General features: G+C 40.4%; 1 protein-coding gene across 18 annotated transcripts in view; it reads right to left on the bottom strand.

The window, feature by feature from the left end:
- Positions 1–19,761, bottom strand: part of mark3a (MAP/microtubule affinity-regulating kinase 3a) — a 61,850-nt gene that overhangs the window by 22,478 nt on the left and 19,611 nt on the right. For 11 of the 18 annotated variants that reach the window (XR_010931805.1, XM_067613899.1, XM_067613900.1 and 8 more), the window contains 6 exons: positions 17,680–17,745; positions 13,154–13,224; positions 11,449–11,505; positions 8,233–8,469; positions 7,105–7,245; positions 4,566–4,665 (listed from right to left, as the gene is read on the bottom strand). Coding sequence is in view for 17 of the 18 variants with exons in the window: in XM_067613899.1 (XP_067470000.1) it covers positions 4,566–4,665; positions 7,105–7,245; positions 8,233–8,469; positions 11,449–11,505; positions 13,154–13,224; positions 17,680–17,745 (672 nt within the window). In the remaining variant the exon portion in view is untranslated. The remainder of the gene's footprint in view (positions 1–4,565; positions 4,666–7,104; positions 7,246–8,232; positions 8,470–11,448; positions 11,506–13,153; positions 13,225–17,679; positions 17,746–19,761) is intronic. The other 7 variants (XM_067613889.1, XM_067613901.1, XM_067613888.1 and 4 more) reach the window with 1 other exon arrangement.

The following is a 19,761-nucleotide window of genomic DNA, read 5'->3' as shown; positions in this document are numbered from 1 at the left end:
TATGTGTGTGTCGCTGGCATTTATATCTTTGTGAGGACCTATTACAATTTGAAGCCATTGTAGTGAGGAGATTTCACTACTTCAGAGGACTTTTTTTTAAAAGGTTTTAAATGGTTTTAAGGTTAGAATTGGGTTTAGGTTTAGTTTAGGGTTAGGAATCTATCTAGGAACTATATGATGTCATTTAGAGATATAGAATAAAAGTAGGAACACAACAGATAAAAAAAAACACTGAAAATGATGAAGGGAATTTTTTCCCAAACACACAAAACAACAAGACAATGTTTGAAAAATGAAATAAATCCAGATATTATAATGAGAATAAGGTTTAGCTGCAGTGAGGTATTAACTCCACATTCCTCTCATTCATGTGTTTGATTCTGCTGCAATTCGACTGAAAGAATTTGAGGCTTGAAACCATTAAAAACTGGAATAAAAAGTCAAAGCGGGCTGAGAGGAGGATTAGTATTTCACATTCCTTCTTCTTATAGTTCGTCCACATTAGACCTAGCAACTATTTTCGTAATCGATTTGCCGTTTTAAATCATATTTTCAGGCAAAAACTCCAAACATCTGACAGTTCTATCTTCAGACTAACAGTAAACCGGGTTAAAAAGAGCAGAAGAAGAAGAAGAAGAAGAAGAAGAGATTTAGCTGTTTTCCTTTACTGTTCAGTTGTTTATGAAAATGACGTGGAGACAACAGAGCGAACTCAAGTGGTTTCAAATATTAAACCAGCTCAGCATCTCCCTCTCTTCATTCTCCCCCCCGACACGCATACATGAAGGCTTTTATGCTTTCATCTCCACACTACGCAGCCTATTAATTTTTAAAAAAAAGACTCTTCCACCTCGAACATGTGGGAGAACATTTCGGAGCAAAAGCAGGTTACGGCTTCAGAAACAGAGCTGTTTTTTTTTTTTTTAAGCGAAGGCGTCTGGATGACTCAGAGGCTTCACCGTGACCTGTAATGTGCTCGTCTTCCTCTGTCAGTGTCAGGTTGTCGTCCGTTTCCACCAGGAAGGAGCTCAACCTCGTTTTGAAATGAAACCCTTCATAAATTTTGACTTTTACCACCGATCTGTTCCTTGTGTCGTCTGATTATTGTTTGAGCAGCTCAGAAGCTTCTCTGGGATGTTACAGCAAGAGAGAGAGAGAGAGAGAGAGAGAGTGTGTCTGTGTGTGTGTGTGTGTGTGTGTGTGAATCCTGCAAGGACGTCACAGCGTCGCTGTATTTTTAGCAAATGTTAGCTTCTACGTGTCCTTGGAGCAGCCTGCTTTACATTTCTCCACAGCAGCTAGAAGCTCTGCAGACAAATAACTGCTGTCTACTTTTATCTGGGATGTAATGAATTAATAGCTGGTTATTAAATTATATTACACATATAAAAGATAAGAGCTGCATTTTGTAAAATAAGCGTTTAATTACTCATTAACAAAAAAACTAAAATGTAAGAGATCAGTTTTATGTAAATGAGGAATTCTGCATCAACAGATCTGAACTCATTAGAGTCTGAGATGTTCATCGCAGATATATAATCGATATCTGTGTAAAAATAAGTAATAGGAAGTAGAACAGAAACCACTATGAAAAAGGTGTTTTTAAAGCTAAGAAACAGCGTCTCTATTACACAGTTTTAGGGCTGCAACTAGTGATTAAATCAAGTAACTGTCTGGATCTATGAAATGTTAGAATATAGTGTTATAATGTCCAACAGCCTAAAGATTTTCAGTCTACTATCATATATCACAAAGAAAAGCAGTAAATCCTCACTCTTGCTTGGAAAATGACTACAGAGTATTATATTAATATATTAATGACTCGTTTTGAGTCATTTTTTAAGGAAGAAAACGTCCAGGTTTTCTGATTCCAGCTTCTTAAATATGAGTATTTTCTGGTTTCTTTAGTCCTCAATGACAGTAAACTGAATATCTTTGGGTTGTGGACAAAACAAGACGTTTTGGGAAACAGCAATCAATATTTTTCCCGTTTTTCTGGCAAACAATCGATCAATCGAGAAAATAATCCATAGATTAATCGATAATGAAAATATTTGTTAGATGCATCCCTAAATTATTAAAACAATTAATACACAGTCCACCAGAGAACACTGACGACTTAATTTTCTACCGTAAATTGTCCCACTCTTTTTAAAATCCTAAATATCAATACTGTTATCAGCCTCCAAACTCCAATATAGATCCAGCTATAATAATAATAATGATTAAAGCTTTTATCCATAATGTTTTTAATATATTTATGTATCATAAAACAGCTGCAGACTCTCGCTTCACTCTGCTGTCCGACTATTTGACAAAACCAATAAAACTTTATTTCAACCCTTCAGAAACGTCACCGCCGTCTTTACCGCAGTTCCATAATCTCTCTAGCAGAGAAGATTTAACATCTGCATTTTCAACAAGTTTTATTACATTGACAACAATTTTTTTTTTTGTTTTTTTTAAAAAGGGAAATTTCATTCAATCTTTACAATCTGTTAAATTGTGCAGCAATCAGCTGCTACGTGCCATTACTCAGAGCTGGCAGTGTTTTACTTTAAGATTCCTGCTGCTGACAGCTTTTATGCAGATATTTTTTATACATTTCTTGTTTTAAAAATATCAAAAACCCCCAACAGCAAAATAAAAATAATTAATCCTCTCCGTGTCAGTGCGGAAAAGCCTCTCAGACGTCTCCGCTGACAGCCGTACTAAAGCCGTTATTCTCGGTGAGTTTTTCCTTTGCAGGTTTTTAACTGACTGACATCTTCTGATTTGGTGGAATTAAAATCCTTCCACACAAACATGGGAGTGATTCATCCCGGCAGACATGACACTGATAAAAACACGCTCACGAGACATACGTTTAAAAACAATATTAGTCTTCTATAGATGGAAACCGACTGCTGTGTGACATCAAGTGAGAGAGAAACACACTCCGCTGCTGTAATCGGGCGGATCGTTGTCTTCCTTCGTCCGTCTCTACGCTCTCTCCGTTCTCACCTTCACCCTCCTGCTCCGCCTCACTTCTTTCTCTGCTTTCTCAGGTCAGGTCTTGATTCAGCAAACTGTATTAAATGACGTCTTCAAATGTCTCGTTTTGTCCGACCAACAGCCCAAAACTCTACAGCTGCACATTTGATGGTTTCAGCTTCTTATACATGTGACGATTTGCTGTTTTTTCTTCGTTGTGAAGACGTCACTGTCGCCTCTAGGAAAATTGTGAATTACATTTTTTTAACATTTCAGACTAAACGATTGATAAATTGAAGAAATAATTAGCTGCAGCCTCACAAAATCCTGAATTTTAGAAGCTACAAATAGAGAATGTTTGACTTTCAATCAACTGATTAATTGATTAAATACGTAACTGTTTTAAAAATCGATTGTTTTAAGTAATTTTTCTGGCAAAAACACCAAATATTCTCTCATTTCAGCTTCAATGTGAGGATTTGCTCCTTTTCTCTTTGGCTGGATCACAACAGTGAAAGTCTGACTGACTGAACGTGTCACTGAGTGATGAAGTTACACTATTGGTCGACTGTCCGAGTGTTGGAGTTTCCCCATTGGCTGTTCTTTCGAAATGAATCGGCAGCAACAGTTTTCTTTTACATCAGCGGTTCAACTGACTGCAGCTCCTTCCAAATTTATCGCACATTAAGACGCCCTGCGGCAGAGCCGGCAGATGCCCTGCCTCCACCTGCACCTGGACTCCCATGTCACGATTACACCACTGTTGGACCCCTCAATTAATTGATTATCAAAATTGTGACCGATTAAATTTCTGTCTATCTACTAATCCGTAAATTGACAAATCCTTTCAGCTGTGAGAGGAACAGTCCACACGCTTTATATTTGATTTATCTGGTTTTTCCATGTGAGTCGTAACAATCTGAAACACATTTTGCTGCTCACATCTATTGTTTTCCATTCGGGGGAAATGTTTTGTAAGTTTCACATGCATTATTTAAGATGCAGGGATTCCTCTACCAGATAAACCCCCAGCTTTCTTCTTCCTCGTGCAGCGACTGGGTGACTGGGAGTTTGCACTGACACATGTGCATCGACAGCCAACCCCAGCTGCTGTTATGTAAGAGACAACCCCCCCCCCCCCCCCCCCCAAACACACACACACTCCCCACTTTAACAGCTTTCATCCAGGACACGACGGGAAGGCTTCTTCTTTCTCGTTCTCTCTTCGCATGCGACGGCATTTCTCGTGTTTATTTATTCATCATCACGTTCTGAAATAATGAGACCGCCTCTGTGTTGCAGAGCCCCCCCCGCTAAACGCCTCACACATCCTCTCCCCCGTTGGACAAAAACCACGCAGACTTGAGTTTTTAACAGTGATAAAAGGAAGAAGATGATTTTTTTTCTGATGCTCGTGCACTTTTTAAGATTATACAACCGGAGTATCACAAGCCCGATGGTCATAAAGCTCAGTAACATCTGAAATGACTAAGCAAACTTTCTCTTTGAAGGAATAAAAATTGCAGTTACTTGATTTTACCTGCAACTTTCAACAGTTTCACAAACATCAGCAGATTTTTTTTTTTTTTTACCTATTCTCTTCTGATCCGTGATGTCCAGCTCTGGTTCGCCGTAAGGCTTCAGCTCGTCTTCTTCAAATCCTGCGTTGATCCATCGATCCTTCATGATTTGCTGCAAAAACAAAAGTGACAAAATTAGACCCCGACTACTTAGACCTCTGACTGATGCTGGAGCTTTGACAGCGTAGGTTTGGATTTATTTCTCAAAGGTTTATTTTATACACGAGACGCTACGTTACGCACATATGTTTTATGAAGACGGTGTGACATCCAGGTGACTTCTATATTGATATTACAGTCATGCGATCTCCGTGTCTTTCTGAAACCTCCTCCGTGTCGTCTTCATCGACAACCTCTACCAGCGTCTCCACGTAGCTCTGACGTGAAGTTAAATGTATAAAGCTGCAGCAGCTGTAGTGAGCTCAAAGCTGCTCTGTAAACCCTTGTTTTAAGACAGACTTGAATAATTTTAAACTTTTCCTTTTAATGCAACCCAGATTGATCCATTGTAAAAGCCAGATTTACCAGGAATATCTATTTTTAGTATCTCGGTTGGTTTGACAGTCAGTAGAATCCTTCTTGACTTCTATTTCATGTCTAAACTCTTTCATGTATTAAATAACAACTTCCCCTTGTATTAAAATCGTCTCTATAAAAGGACTTAATTTTAAACTGCACGTTAAAGAAGGCAGCAGAAGGAAAAATTGACCAAATGTGTGTGTATGTGTGTGTGTGCGCTCTAACTCCTCTGCCCTTTCACAGCGACGTCCACATCCTGCCGCACGTCATTTGTTTGCACCTTTATTTTTAATTTGCTGCCGATCAATAGCTCTCGGGGAATTAATTTGCTTCCTCATTAAAACCCCAATGATCACGCTCTGATGTAACCGGAGCTTATGCCATAATCCAGGGCAATCATGTGGCAGCCGAGGCCGACACATGTGAGAGAGTCCAGCCGACCACATTTAGTTTAATTCACTTATGTTCAAACTCGACGAGATGCAATAAAACTGTTTTCTTCTAAAAGTGAGCGAATTAAAAGACTGAAAGCAGCTTTGATAACATTTCCAACAATAAAAGTTGCTTTTAACGTCGATCCGTTTTATCCACAAATTATATTTTATATGTTCATGATATACAGTTTGGTATCAGTTAGAGCAGATTGCAGCCAATCATCAACGTTTTCCTGACGATGTGATCGCCGCTGATTGATCTGTGGAACCTTTCTCCGTCTCTTAGATCAAACACTCTTGATTATTAATCTTAGTCCGAGTGGAATAAAAATGTCAAAAATATTTCCAGTGTTCTCTGATTATAAATTGTGGAAAATGAAATTGCGGTTCAACGTGTTTTAACTTGCGTCAGTCACATTTTGACCTTTAACAGACTCTGTGGCGGCGCCGTCGCAGCCGACTCAGCAGTCTGATGACTTTTCTGACATTTTGGACTCGACTCTTGTCTCGTTGCTGTTTGGACTCTAGAAACGCTGGTGTTAGTGGTGAAAATATGTTTACTAAGTACTACATTTAAGCACAATTTAATAATACTTAATACTCCTATTCAGCTACATTCTTTATACTCCACTGCAGTAATTTTACAGCTTTCACCTGCAAAACATCATCATCACTTTAGATTAAAATACCCGACAGTGATTTAAAATACCTAATAAATGTCATTTATGCACTGTTATGATGTCAGATGTGCTCAAAGTTCCAAAACTTGAGGTGAATATTTGTAAAAACGCTCCCTGCAAGACAAAAGTCGGGGCTTCGATCTGCTCTAAACGCGTTATCTCTTCCCTGTCGAACTGGCGTCTGATTGGTCGTGCCGTCTGCTCCGTTGTTCAGTTGTCCACTCTTATATTTCAGGCTGGAACATGTACAGATGCATTTGAGAAGTTTATATATCGAGTAAAGAAGAACGGTTATAAAAAAGGAAGTGAAATCCTGCTACTATAGTTTGTTTATGTAGCCTCCGGAGCTGGCGGAGGCTTCCTGAAGCTGACCAATCAAAAACCTTCAAGAGGCTGAACTGAGCGGCTGCATAAAGAGCCGGTATAAAGATAAATAAGAAGTCTTTTGAACTGTAAATCATGCAAAGATATTCCAGTAGAGACCCAGACCCAGCTAGAAGTCTGCATACGGTGTCCCCCTTTAACTTTACTTTTTCTGGGAATTGACTCGACACGAGTTGTGTTTTTTTTTTTGTACTGTTCAAAAAAACGTTTTGGTCCCCTGGACTCACGGATAAAGACGGGGAAGTGAACAAGAAAGACAATTTTGGTACAAACACAAGAATGACGATGCATTATTCATGGTTACAACATCAGAGAAGGAGGAGGAGAGTGTGGGCCAGGCGCACACAGAAAAACAGGACACCGTGGGCGGCAGAGAAGATGATTTAAAAAGGGGGGAGGAGGTGGTGGTGGTGGGGGGGGGATGCAGGGACCAGGAGAGAGGGGGGGATTGTTGGAGAGGTGGAGGATAGATGGCATTCTCCGATGGTGCAGACGTGCTGGAGGAGTGTTTTAAGAACTGAGAGGTATAATTACATTTTCTGCGTCCTCCCTCACCTCGAGAGTACCCCGCTTGGCCGGGTTGAGCACCAGGAAGCGTTTGAGGAGGTTCTCGCAGTCTGTGGACATGTAGAAAGGGATGCGGTACTTCCCTCTGAGCACCCGCTCACGCAGCTCCTGCAGAGAAGAAGCATGAAGTTAGCAAGACACTGAAACATGCTACGAAAAGGGATTTTCTCATTAATGGACGTGAGAAGAAATAGACGCACGGATCTCAATTTAATAGTGGAAGAAATGAGGTCGATGATGCAGATTATAGGTTCTAAACTCTTGTTGATGCTTTCATTTGGTCAATATAGACTGTTGACAGTAATTCCTCTCACATCCCTGCCTGGCCGTCAGCGACTGGGCTGTTTGCCTCGACTTTTCCCACTTTTTTTTTCTCCCGACGTTGCATCTCGTTGCTCTGATTAATTGCTGCGAAGCCCCCGTGCGACGGGATCGATCGATCACACGCTGAGCTGAATCAGACGGATGCAGCCGCATCTCGTCCTGTGATTTAGCTACTAGATGGTGGTCTGAACAGTCAGCTCACTCCTTCAAACATGTGACCTTTGCTGTGTGAATTATCAACTCTGCTCATTTGCCTTGAAGCTTAAAATATGTCATAAAAGTAAGAAAATACTGAGGCTTTTTATTCCAGGAAACTCTGGTGTTATTATCTAACTTCTACACATAAGATGCCACATCCAACACCAAAAACAAACATTCATACTTATTATATATACATATACACATGCAATAGGCCAGCGTCTTGCATTAGTGTGCATATGCATGGGAAAAAATTCAAGTCTCTTTGGACTAAAGACTGCAAAAGCAATATAATGTATGTCCACTATCAATTTAACTGAGATGAAGGTTTTGTACAGAGCAGGCAGCTGTAATATTATTACAGTATTAATTATGAATCCCATTTTTATTCTAAAGACTTAATGAAAATATAAACTTGAAGGGCTGTTTAGCTCAGAAGTTGATTTCTGTAAAGATTCAGTGTCAAATCAACATGTAAACATGACGAACCGTCACAGGTCAAACTAAACAATATTAACACATTATAAATGTTAACTGTATCTCTGTGACGTCTGTACATCCACACTATCTCACCTTGAGGTTCTGTCCATCGAAGGGCAGCGAGCCGCTGACCAGCGTGTACAGTATGACCCCCAGACTCCAGACGTCCACCTCCGGCCCGTCATACTTCTTCCCCTGGAAAAGCTCCGGCGCGGCGTACGGCGGGGAGCCGCAGAACGTGTCCAGCTTGTTGCCCAGAGTGAACTCGTTGCTGAAGCCAAAATCGGCGATCTTGATGTTCATGTCTGCGTCGAGGAGCAGGTTCTCAGCCTGCGGACAGACAGACAGACGGACGGACGGAGGTCAGGGTTACGGTTCTTTTTGATGTGCTGAGACCTTTAAGTTGTGTTGGGATTCAAACTGAAAACTAGCAGAGTTAGAGGTAAATCTGACAGAAGTCACAGTGAAACAGAAGTTAGAGAGTCTTTAGCTTCAGTTATTTCCCAATGAAACAGAATATTTGAGCGGTGTACAGTTGCAAGAGGGATTTAAATTGAATCCTCAGATGTGATTGGACTGATAAAAGTGGGCGGGGCTTCATTTAGCACCATACGGAGCTGCAGAAGACTTGGCTTCCACACACACACACACACACACCACCCTTACTTGTTGTTACATCAGGAGGAGGATTAGGGAAGAGATGAATGAATCAGACTTCAACCACATTGTTTTGGTAATTAAAACCACTGATATCCAAACACACATCTCTCTTATCTCTCTCCATATTGTCCTGTTAGCGACTATGATCCACAAATGGAGAAGTGCGGTTTGATATGACCGGTGTGGTTATCTACTTCCCCAAAGTCACGTTTGATAAGATGAATTTTTGTAAACACCCCTGAGTGCAGGATGAGTCAGACATCTGAAACCGTTTTACAAGAAGAGAAAATGATTTATCAGGCATATAACGAGAGATAACTGCACAATTAACACAGGGACGCAGGATTAGAACTTGTCTTAGTCTATCCATATATATAAGTATTACCTTTTTCTATTTATCTGTATCGTGTTTTTATCTTCCTCTCTGGTTTCTTCCTGTGCTGCTGTAAAACTAAATTTCCCCTCTGGGATCAAGTTCGATCTTATCTCAAGTTCCAAAACACAATTTCTATTGAAAAAAAAAAAAAGGTTAAAAACGCCCGTCACAACTTCCCAGAGCCGAAGAAGAATTACTTAAAGAAGCTGGGAACCCCAAAAAATGTTAAGCAATTAATCAATTATCCAAACTGCTGCTAATTAATTCTGTCTAATCTTGTTTCAGCACTTTTCAATAGTCTCAGAGGTGATGTGTGTGTGTGTGATTATCATCCGATACAATAAAACTGTAAACATCTCCCGTTCGAACGTAGGCGAGGGGTTTCCACTGCGACATCTGCTCGTTACTCGCATGAAGCTGTGGGCAAAAGGCTAATTAAGGAAGCCGAGGCAGAGCGAGCAGAGAGAACTTCTATCGAGCCGACGTCCTGAGAGGCTTTTATCTGCGTGAGGGGTAAAAAAAACAACACCAGCTGACCATAACTGACACCAGGAAAGAAACATTTTAATGTCAGCGGGCGACATGTTGAGCTGAATCCTCTGGAGTCAAAAAAAAAAAAAAAAGAGCAAAGTGGCCGACGAGCCTGAGGGAACGCAGTTGGTTTGGTGGTTAACATTCAACTGTAAACACACAATCAACACCTGTGACATATGGCCACGCATACACTGACACCTGCCCTCGTTACACACAAACACGTGTATACAGTGCATACGCAGAAGATACCGCTCACATCTTCCCTCCTCATGGATCATTCATGAAGCTCTACAGAGGAAACAGTTTAGACATGCGACTGTGTGGGTTTTCTCTTAGCCGTGTGACTCCCACTGACGCCGAGATAAAAATACAGAAGCATCAATATTTATACACGGAGAAGCAAAGAGTGTCATGGCTGCAAAGTGGAGGAGAGAGGAGGGAGGGGGGGGTCCTACAACCAGTGATGTGGCGGAGAACATGTGAGCAGTTTAGAGAGGCCGCCTACTCGTGCATCTACAGACACCCCCCCCCCCCCCCCCCCCCAACCGACTGCGGTGTAATGATACAGTCAGAAAAGAGCAAAGTAGAGGCTCATTAGCGGTGTGTGCGTCGTTAGTAATTAAACATGCCGTGTTCGAGCCGTCAACGGGGGATACGGGAGTCACAAAACACGCAACGCTGACGTCAGCTCCCTTTACTGTGACCTTTCTATCCGGTATGAGTCAGAGGTAATTAGCCTGAAAAAAGGTGGAGACGCTTTGAGTTTATTTAAACTCGATAGTGCTGCTGATAAACATGAGCGTTATTAACGGTGTGGATTCATTTCTGACACTGTGGATCAACACTCCCAATTTAGTTTAATTTGAAAGAAAGAAATATTCACATTTGAGAAGCAGAAACCAGTAGATTTTTATTATTTTTGTTTGCCAAAAATGGATTAAATGACTCATCACTTAATCCACTATTATTTTCACTGTTTCTGTCATCATTTCATATTTACAGTTGCTCATATTTTTGGATATTTTGATACTTAAAGGAGACCATCTCATGCACATTTCCAGGTCTATATTTATATACTGGAATATCTTTGCATGGTTTACAGTTAAAAGCTCCTTATTTATCTTATATTGACTCTTTGTGCAGCCCCTCAGTTCAGCCTCCGTCTCTAACAGGCTGTTTTAGCGCCTGTCTCTTTAAGGCCCGCCTCCTGATGAGCTCCGCTCTGTTCTGATTGGCCAGCTGACGTCGAAGCTCTGACTTTTGACTTGCAGGGGGAATTTCTACATATATTTTGGAACTTTGATCATGTTTAACATAGACATTATAACAGTATATAAATAACAGAAAACCAGAAAAAGCATATTATGTCCCCTTTAAGTTCAATATACAACTGAAAATGTTCTGTTTCAGTTCACAGAACTTTTTAATAATCACATCTGAGGTTTGCTTTTTATACAAACATACATTTTCTGAAAACTTAATGTAAAATCAGCCGTCCAAACTCCAGTATAAAGACTTTAAAGTAAAGTCATGGGCAGATTTGTTTAGTTCTTCACATCTTTCGCCTACATTTCCCAGGTGGCCTGAATGCCAGAGAACACTGATGTTTCTATGATCAGAGCCACAAACTTTTCTCAAATCAACAACCCATTATTCTGATCTAGTGAAGCTACACACTGTGAAGCAAAAGTTGTATCTGCTGAACCGACTCCAGACCAGTGTGGCTTCTCTGAACTCACCTTGAGGTCTCTGTGAACGATGTGCTTCTGGTGGCAGTACTGCACCGCCGATACGATCTGTACGGAGGAAGAGACAAGCAGAGTTTAGTTAGATATCTGGTGTTCTCAGACTGCGATAAAAGGATGTGGTAGAGGAGGAGGAGATGTGGTCGAGACTGACAGGAAAGATAAAACATAACGCAGGTGGGGCGAGAAGACGCCGGGAGTCTGAGAGAACAGGTTTCCTCTGTGCAGTAGCACGACTGTACATCAGTCTGTCTAATGGGCCTGATAACAGTCTGCACGAACAGTACAGAAACACCGTGATAGATTATCAGTATCAGGGGACACGGGTTTCCTACACAAACTTTAAAAAATACTTTGCTTGTTACAGTTTCATTTCTCATTGTTTTGTTCAACCTTTAGCCTGAAAAACATATTAATGACTATAAAACTCCACATCTACAGCTCTGTTTAAAGATCCTAGAGATGGCTGCTGTCATCCTGACCAATAACAGATTGTTTATTACGCTGATGTTCCTGTTATTGCAGTAACTTATCCACGTTTGTTTTGTTCCATTTTTGCTGAAGGAAATATTTGCAAATCTACACTGCTGCAAAACGCAGCTGGATCCCTTCCTTCAACAAGAACAGAAACCAGCAAAAGAGACAAAAATCATCTTCGAAAACATAAATGCTGCCCAGAACCTGAAGATAAATCAGTTTATTATCATAGAGGAGCGTTAAAACTAGAAAATATTCACATTTGGGAGGCTGGAACCAGTGAATTTCTGCCATAAAAAGCTTAAACAAATTACCTGATTATCTAAATCATTGCCAGTAGTAGCAGCTCTAAACATCTGCATGATGCTGCATTAAACTTAAAGTAGAGTCACATCAGCTTCTGTCCTGTGAAATCTCTCTGAGCTCGAGAAGGATGTGATGTCAGTGTTTTGTTGTGAGTAATAAATTAATAAATATTGATCAGAACAAAACTCAAAAACTGTTAACAGTCTGTTAGAGAGATGCTGCGGGTCCTGGTCTGGTGACATGAAGGTGTTGGTATGGTTGAAACCAGCTAGTTTGTATCACGTCTTTTCTTACCACGTCTGAAGCTAAATGTCATATCTGACACCTCAATATGGTCTTAAACAAGGTAAAACCTGCTAACATAATACACAGTGTGAGTCTGCTGGAACAGACCTCGAGATCGCGCATGTGATGGGAAACACATGCTTGAATCAGTCCTGCAGGCTTTAATTTAAAATGAATGGAGGATGTAATGTGACCATACGTTACGTTTTCATACGAGATCTGAGTTTCTACTTTATTTTCATGATTTTAAAACAGTTCTTCATGCTTTACTGACATGCAGCTGCTTTGTTAATGTCTACCTAAAATTTCTCAGCAACAAAGTCTATTAAATGACCTTGACTAGAAAATAATAAGGTGGATTTTCTACGAGTTCTAAAAAACATGGAGGTTGTTTGGCCAGTTTTTAATCTTCACACAACAGTTAATGACTTTGAACTGCGCGTGACAGTCACTGAGAGATAAATGATGAGGAAGGGGCTGTGTTGGGACATTTCTCATCAGTCTTAAGACGTCAGAGACGTTGCCCCTCCCCACCCTCCCCCCCTCGAGGACTGAGGACAGCGACCTGTCTGAGATACAGCCAGGAGCAGAGGTGTGAAACCAGAACACTGCAGGGGGAGAAAGCTGGTACCTGTCTAAATTTAGCCCTGGCCTCTTTTTCCTTCATTCTTCCATGTGCAACCAGGTAGTCAAAGACCTCTCCTGCAAAAGAGGAAGAGAGAGAGAGAGAGAGAATTAGAAAAATGACAACCAGAGTGTTGGAGATCGAGTGAGAATTCAGAGAATAAGGAAAAGACACAGAAGGTGGAGAGAAACAAAAAGTGAGTCACAACTTATGAGTAGATAAAAATAACTTCACGATGAACTGGGCCCCCCCCTTCCTTCCCCTCCCCTCCAACTTTTCTACGCAGCTGGCCTGCACTGTCACCCATGTGCATGGTTGGAGGGTGTTTCTTGACCGTACTGAGGTTTCCTCCACACTGAGCCTCTCCCGGAGGCACAAGCTGCTGCCGAGCCGGGCTCCAGCAGGAGACCCTTCCTTTGGCCCACACTTCTGCACACTCGGAGCCAAAACGTGACTGCGCTCGCTCGTGTGCTAATTGAACTCAAGTGGCTGCCGTGTGTAAGTGTGTATGTGTGCAAAGAGGCAAAAAAAAAAAAAAAAAAAAAAAGAGGAACCGAGAAAAATAACAAGCAACAAAATCTACAACAAAAAACGCCTCCCCCTCTTTTCCTGAATCCTTGAAACCCTCCCACTCTGTCAGCGCTGACCTGCAGAGGTGGTCGCAGCGTACGTTTCTGTACTTCACAGCTCTAGAAAAGCAACAATTCATCGACTCTCTCTCTGACTCAACTGCTAAAGACAGAATGTGCCGGGCTAACGCTTTGCATGTCAGAGCAAAAGGGCACACCATGTGCTGTACATGGGAATGAGATTAGGGAACTGGAAAATAGTGAGCTAACTGTAATGTTCTTTAAGAAAATGAGAGGAAAACGTGTTTAAAAACAAAGGAAATGTGAGATAAAAAGGTTAAAATTCAGGCAGTGTGAAATTTATGTATGATTAAATAATGTTGAGGCAACTTTTTAAGCCACATTGCTCAACAGGGATTGCTCTCGTTTCACTGTATGAAGGCAGCGAGCCCTGATCCAGTACCCTATACTATATATCATAGCCCAGTCTCCCAGAACTTGTAAATTTCAGTGAAAGAGCTGCTCTTAAAAAAAAAAAAAAAAAAAAAAAAAAAAAGTTACAGGATGAAAGTTGAAAATATGACTCCACTGGATGGTAGGAAATCTTCTTAGCAACCTATAAGGTTTTGTGCTGTAAAGTAACAGAAACCATCATTTATTCCTAACAGAGAAAAGCTCCGTGCTGCTGCTGCTGCAGGTCGAGAAAAGCTAAAAGTTTTTATGTAAGAAGTTTAATGTGAGTGTCTTGAAAGGTTTAAATGTGATTTTCAGACGTATAGAAAGTTTCAGGGGTTGTAGTTATTGGTCTTAACAAGCTTAAAAGGTGTCATGCGGCTAGAAAATCTGCTCATGAACTGTTTGAAATGTTTGTAACCAGAGAAAATATGTTCCAAATGTAAAAGTGTTAACCAGACAGTATTTGAGAAACACATGAAGACATTATTGTCATGTTAGACTAGTTTCACATACCGACACTGCCTGTAGGGAGTAAGAGCAGAGTTTGTGAACTTTTAAACCATAATTTGAATGTTTATGTTGTCAGGAAACTAGATATTTGTCAAATTATGTTGAATTGTGTTGCGCTTATTTTTGTTTGGGAAGGTTGTTTTAATAGAATTTATATTTATTTTTTAAAGAGTTATTTTTTTCTAACTGGTGTCAGCGTGTCACACATGCCCATAAATGACCGTCTGTCCCACAGCCTTGGTTGCTAAGGTTGTTGCTAAGGTTGTTGCTAAGGTTCTTCCGTGTGTTGTTTGTGTCGTCTACTCTCATATTTCAGATCTTATTTCAGCATGAACATGTACGGATGTATTTGAGAAGTTGACATTTCGAGTAAACAACGAGGTGAAGTAGTGAAATCCTGCTACTACAGTTTGTTTCCCGGTTTGTTGGCGGAGCCTCCGGAGCAGACGGAAGTCGGCCGTGATGCGGATCGAGAAGCTGGCCAATCAGAACAGAGTGGGCTCGTTGGGAGGCGGGGCCTTAAAGAGACAGGAGCTAGGACAGCCTGTTAGAGACGGAGGCTGAACTGAGGGGCTGCATAAAGGGCCTGTATAAGGAAATAAGGAGATTTTAACTGTAAATCGTGCAAAGATATTCCAGTGGAGCCCCAGAATATAAATATAGACCTGCTGCAATTATCAGCAGCAGCAGCACTGAGCGCTCTGCTACTGAGCAGCTTTTTGATTTTATGCATTTACAGTGTATCCACTTCATTGGAAGAGATCATTTGGTTGGAATAAGTCACGTTATTTGTTACTTTACACTGATTACTTTTTCCTCAGTCTTATTGCTCTCTAAGAAGATTCATTCCTCTCATTGGGTGAGTTTCAACATTGCTCCTGTCATAAATTTTATGAGCTGATCTGCCACTGAAACGTTTTGGGAGATATCCATGCAGTCCTGGATCATTACAAGAAGGCAATCTGCTGTGCTTCAGGGAGAGCTGAGGGTCGTCTTGAGATTCTGCTTGAATTCCAAGAAAAATCAATGCCAAAATTGAAAGAAATATTAGATTTACTTCATTAACATCTAATGCAATTGGCCTATGATCATAGTTCCCATCTCGGTGCTAATGTGATTTGCTCCTCGGCAGGCAGGTCTTCACAATTTGTCATCTCCGCTTGGCTCAACGGTTCGAATACGACCTTTCCAAGAAATCAATGACAAGATGTGCTTTTAGGTCCTGTGTATGTGTGATGCTGCATTAAATGAGCAACTTTTAAAAGATCTCGCCAAAATAAAACTTAATAGTTGACTCATTGGTTGTCTTTGTTTCTTTCTATTTTGTAGCTGCGATTCAAAATTAATAGTAGCTGTAGGGCTGCAACTAATGTTTATTTTCATTATTGATTCATCTGTTGATTATTTTCTCAATTAATCGATTAGTTGTTTGGTCTAGAAAATGACAGGAAATTGTGAAAAATGTCTTCAAATGTCTTGTTTTGCCTACAACAATCCACAACACAAAAGATATTCAGTTTACTGTCATAGAAACCAGAAAATATTCACATTTGAGAAGCTGGAATCAGAGAATTTGGACTTTTTTTTTCTTTAAAAAAAAAAAAAAAAAAAAAAAAAAAAAAGGGACTCAACTGTATCAAAACAGTTACTGATTAACTTAACAGTTGGAAACTAATCGATTAATTGTTGCAGCTTTAAGTAGCTGCAGTAGTTTTCTTTTTTTGAACAAGCCAAAAAGCTACGGTGGCCGTGAGGGGCAAAAAACATGGATTAAAGGTGTAAAAAATTGGCCCAAATCGAGCATCTACGGTCGTTAAAATCCAAATATTATCGCTGATCAAACCTTTGTTATCCAAGAACTCTGACTGCCTGCAGACCTGTACAATCATCAGCAAGAATTATTGTCCCCATGTTTATTTTTTTTCTAAAATGCTCTTGAGTTTTGTTTTGTCATTGTGTTTTTTAAAATGATGTTTTTTTTGCATTATTGTTTCTTGTGTTTGATGTTTTGTTGTTGTGTATCCTCATAGCCACATTAATAGATACGAGCCCTCTGAATTTATCCTATAAAAAAGGACAGAATTTGGCATTTTAACGTCCCATATCACCTTCGTCTAATTGACGTACACGTGTAATTTATTTGTTTACCGGTTCTCTCAACTCTTTCTACATTAGTCCACCTTTGAAAGCTATTCCGGGAAATGTTTTTCTTCCTCCTTCCATTGAGCATAACTCCCAATCTTCCTTATCTACTGTCGCACAAAGCCACTTATCAGTACTAATTGTGAGGACAAACGTGGGGCCTCGCCTGCCTCTGCAGACTCGTCACTAAAGCGGAGATTCGGGATATTTAGTCACAACCAGGTGTGCGGGGCTGCGGAGGAGGAAGAGGAACTAAACTGATCCCGTTTCCCTGAGTGGAGGAAGCGCATCATCCTATTGAGAGCAGCTTCATTCGAACACTCATCGTATACATTGTACAGATGTGTGATTTCATGCAATTCCTTTCAAAGTTAAAGACATTTTCTTGTACAATATTCATCAACATTATGACTCATCTCTTTGAGGAAAATATCACGCATATTTTCTCAGATTTGTACTCGTCTACATGTTTTTTTTTCCCCTTTCCTGTAGAAGTAGAGAGCGCAGACTACATGCCGCTCCCAAGGTGTATAAATTATTAACACACACATTTATCACATTTGCTGTTAATAAATTATACTTGGGACCCTGGGAGCAGCACACCGTACGCAGATGTCTACAAAATATATCTGGCCTTCGGTGCAGCAGCTTTGGGATGCGGATTTTATGTTGTTTTTTTTCTTATTTGTCCGCCTCATGACTCATAATCACTTTGGTGTGAGGACGGTAGGAAATAATGTTAAAAAGGTGTTTCTATTTAAGTACAAAAATACATTTCAAACTACAAATGAGACCGTACATCTCCGTCAGACAGGTTTGACATGTTTTCAACAGTTTAAACTTCTCGTGTCTCACCTCCGCTGGCGTACTCCATCACCAGGTAAAGTGTCCTCTCCGTCTCAATCACTTCAAAGAGCTTGACTGAAGAGGAGAAGGAGAAGACACGGACAGGAAATTATAAATTCAATTATAACTTCAGACGGAGGAGATCCACACACACACACAGACACACAGAGACAGTAATGAATTCATGGACACGAACACCGAAAATGTTTCCTAACAGACACCCAGAGACAGTGAGTGGAAGGAGGGGAAGGTGGCGGAAGAACAGTCACATGTTTCTGTTTGTGCCACGTCGTGACGCTGCTCGATATTTACTGTACAGGTCGAAAAAGTTGGTTCTTTTACCACAGTATGTTGAGCTCGCTGATATAAAAGGAGTGAGTGATGAGCGGCGGTGAGCTGCTAAATATAGACAAGGTGGGATGTAAGACAAAGAGAGAGAGAGAGAGAGAGGGAGAGAGAGAGATAAAGAGTGTATGGGCTGGTAAGCGCTTACTATCACCCCCGGTAATTATAATCACATTTCTGCAGAGGAAATCATGGAGCGCAGGGAAAGGAAATTAAAAGTAATTAGTGGGGAATCACGGCAGGCTTGTCTGATGTGCACATGGTGTGTGTATCCGATGACACACACACACACACACACACACACACACACACAAAGAAAACTCTTTTGGAGCTTTGGTCTGACATTTAGGATCATGTTGGACCTTGCAAACACCATGTCGGCTTCCCGACTGCCAGATCTAAATCACGGTGCCATTTCTCATCTTTTTTTTTTTTTTTTCCTTCTTCTTTCCAGTCCACGTTCGAGCCCTCAACAGCAGAGGTTTGTGTGTTATTGGCTTCTTCTTGCTGGTGCAGTGGTTTGGTGTTAGCTGGTATTTCCTCTCGCAGCCGGCTGTTTGAAGCCAAAGTTTTGACTGCTCCCGGCAGTGTGTGCTCTCTCTTGTTTATTGATCAAAACCGCTTGATCTTCTAACACCAAACAAAGCGGAAAGAAGTGCCCTCCAGTTTTGGACTCAATCAATCACCTACAGCTGCCCAGAGAGGACAGGAGTCAAAGTTTATATCATGTTAGCGTATCATTATTTCAATTTGTACGCCTTTGACTTAAATGTCAAGGATGTTTTTTTTGGCATTGGCTTTAATGTGTGACCTCCTAATATTCTGCATGGCTTGCATATTTACAAAAACCTTCAAATTTCCAGCTTTGACAGGATTTTTTTTTTTTTTTTTATACGAAAGAATGTAACTTTCTGTAAGAATGTCTTCTGTGGTGTTTGTATAAGAAAATGCACTAAAAAGCTTCACTAAAACTATGTGTAACATAAAACAGGCAACTGCAGATAGAACAGAGCAACATGCTGGTGGTTCATGTGACTGTTCAGGAACAGAAAGGTCAAAGGTCATAAAACGTAAATAACTGAGTCTTCATTGGTAGCAGAATATAAAAAAAATATATATACAGTTTTGGAAATATCTGAATTTACATGTGCAGGAATTCAGAATAGATTTGGATCATCAATATTTTGGGAAATACACATATTTGCTTTAAGAGACAAGAAGATCGATACCATTTACAAGTCTGTGCGTTAAGTAGAGAGTAAGAGTCAGGATGTGGTTAGCTTAGCTTAACATAAACACTGAAAGCAAGGGGAAACACCTAGCCTGGATAGTACAAAGTTAGAAAAAAATCCACTTACAAATCCACCACTAAAGCTCACTAGTAAATAAACTGCATCTCATTTGACATGTGAAAAGAAAATTAGTGGTTTCAGGGGTAGTTTCGTGTTGTTCCTGGCAACCTTACAGTGACAAAAAGAAGGAATGAGTAATGTTGCAGCATGTAAATTCTCTCTAAAACCACACATTTTCATTTTTGCATCTTTGTTTGGGAACAGATTAATATAACAAGATACACTGTGTTAATTAGTTCTGAACTTTCCTCCTGTTTCTAGTCTTTATGCTAAGCTAAGTTTAGCCGACCGCCTGCAGCTCCGTACTTAACATGCAGATATGATATTGATCTTCATATTTAACTCTGGAGAAGAAAGCAGATAAGCACATTTCCCACAATGTTGAATTATTCCA

This window comes from Thunnus thynnus, chromosome 16, assembly GCF_963924715.1.
Source record: "Thunnus thynnus chromosome 16, fThuThy2.1, whole genome shotgun sequence".
Taxonomy (NCBI): domain Eukaryota; kingdom Metazoa; phylum Chordata; class Actinopteri; order Scombriformes; family Scombridae; genus Thunnus; species Thunnus thynnus.
This window is presented reverse-complemented; position numbering and strand designations above follow the sequence as displayed.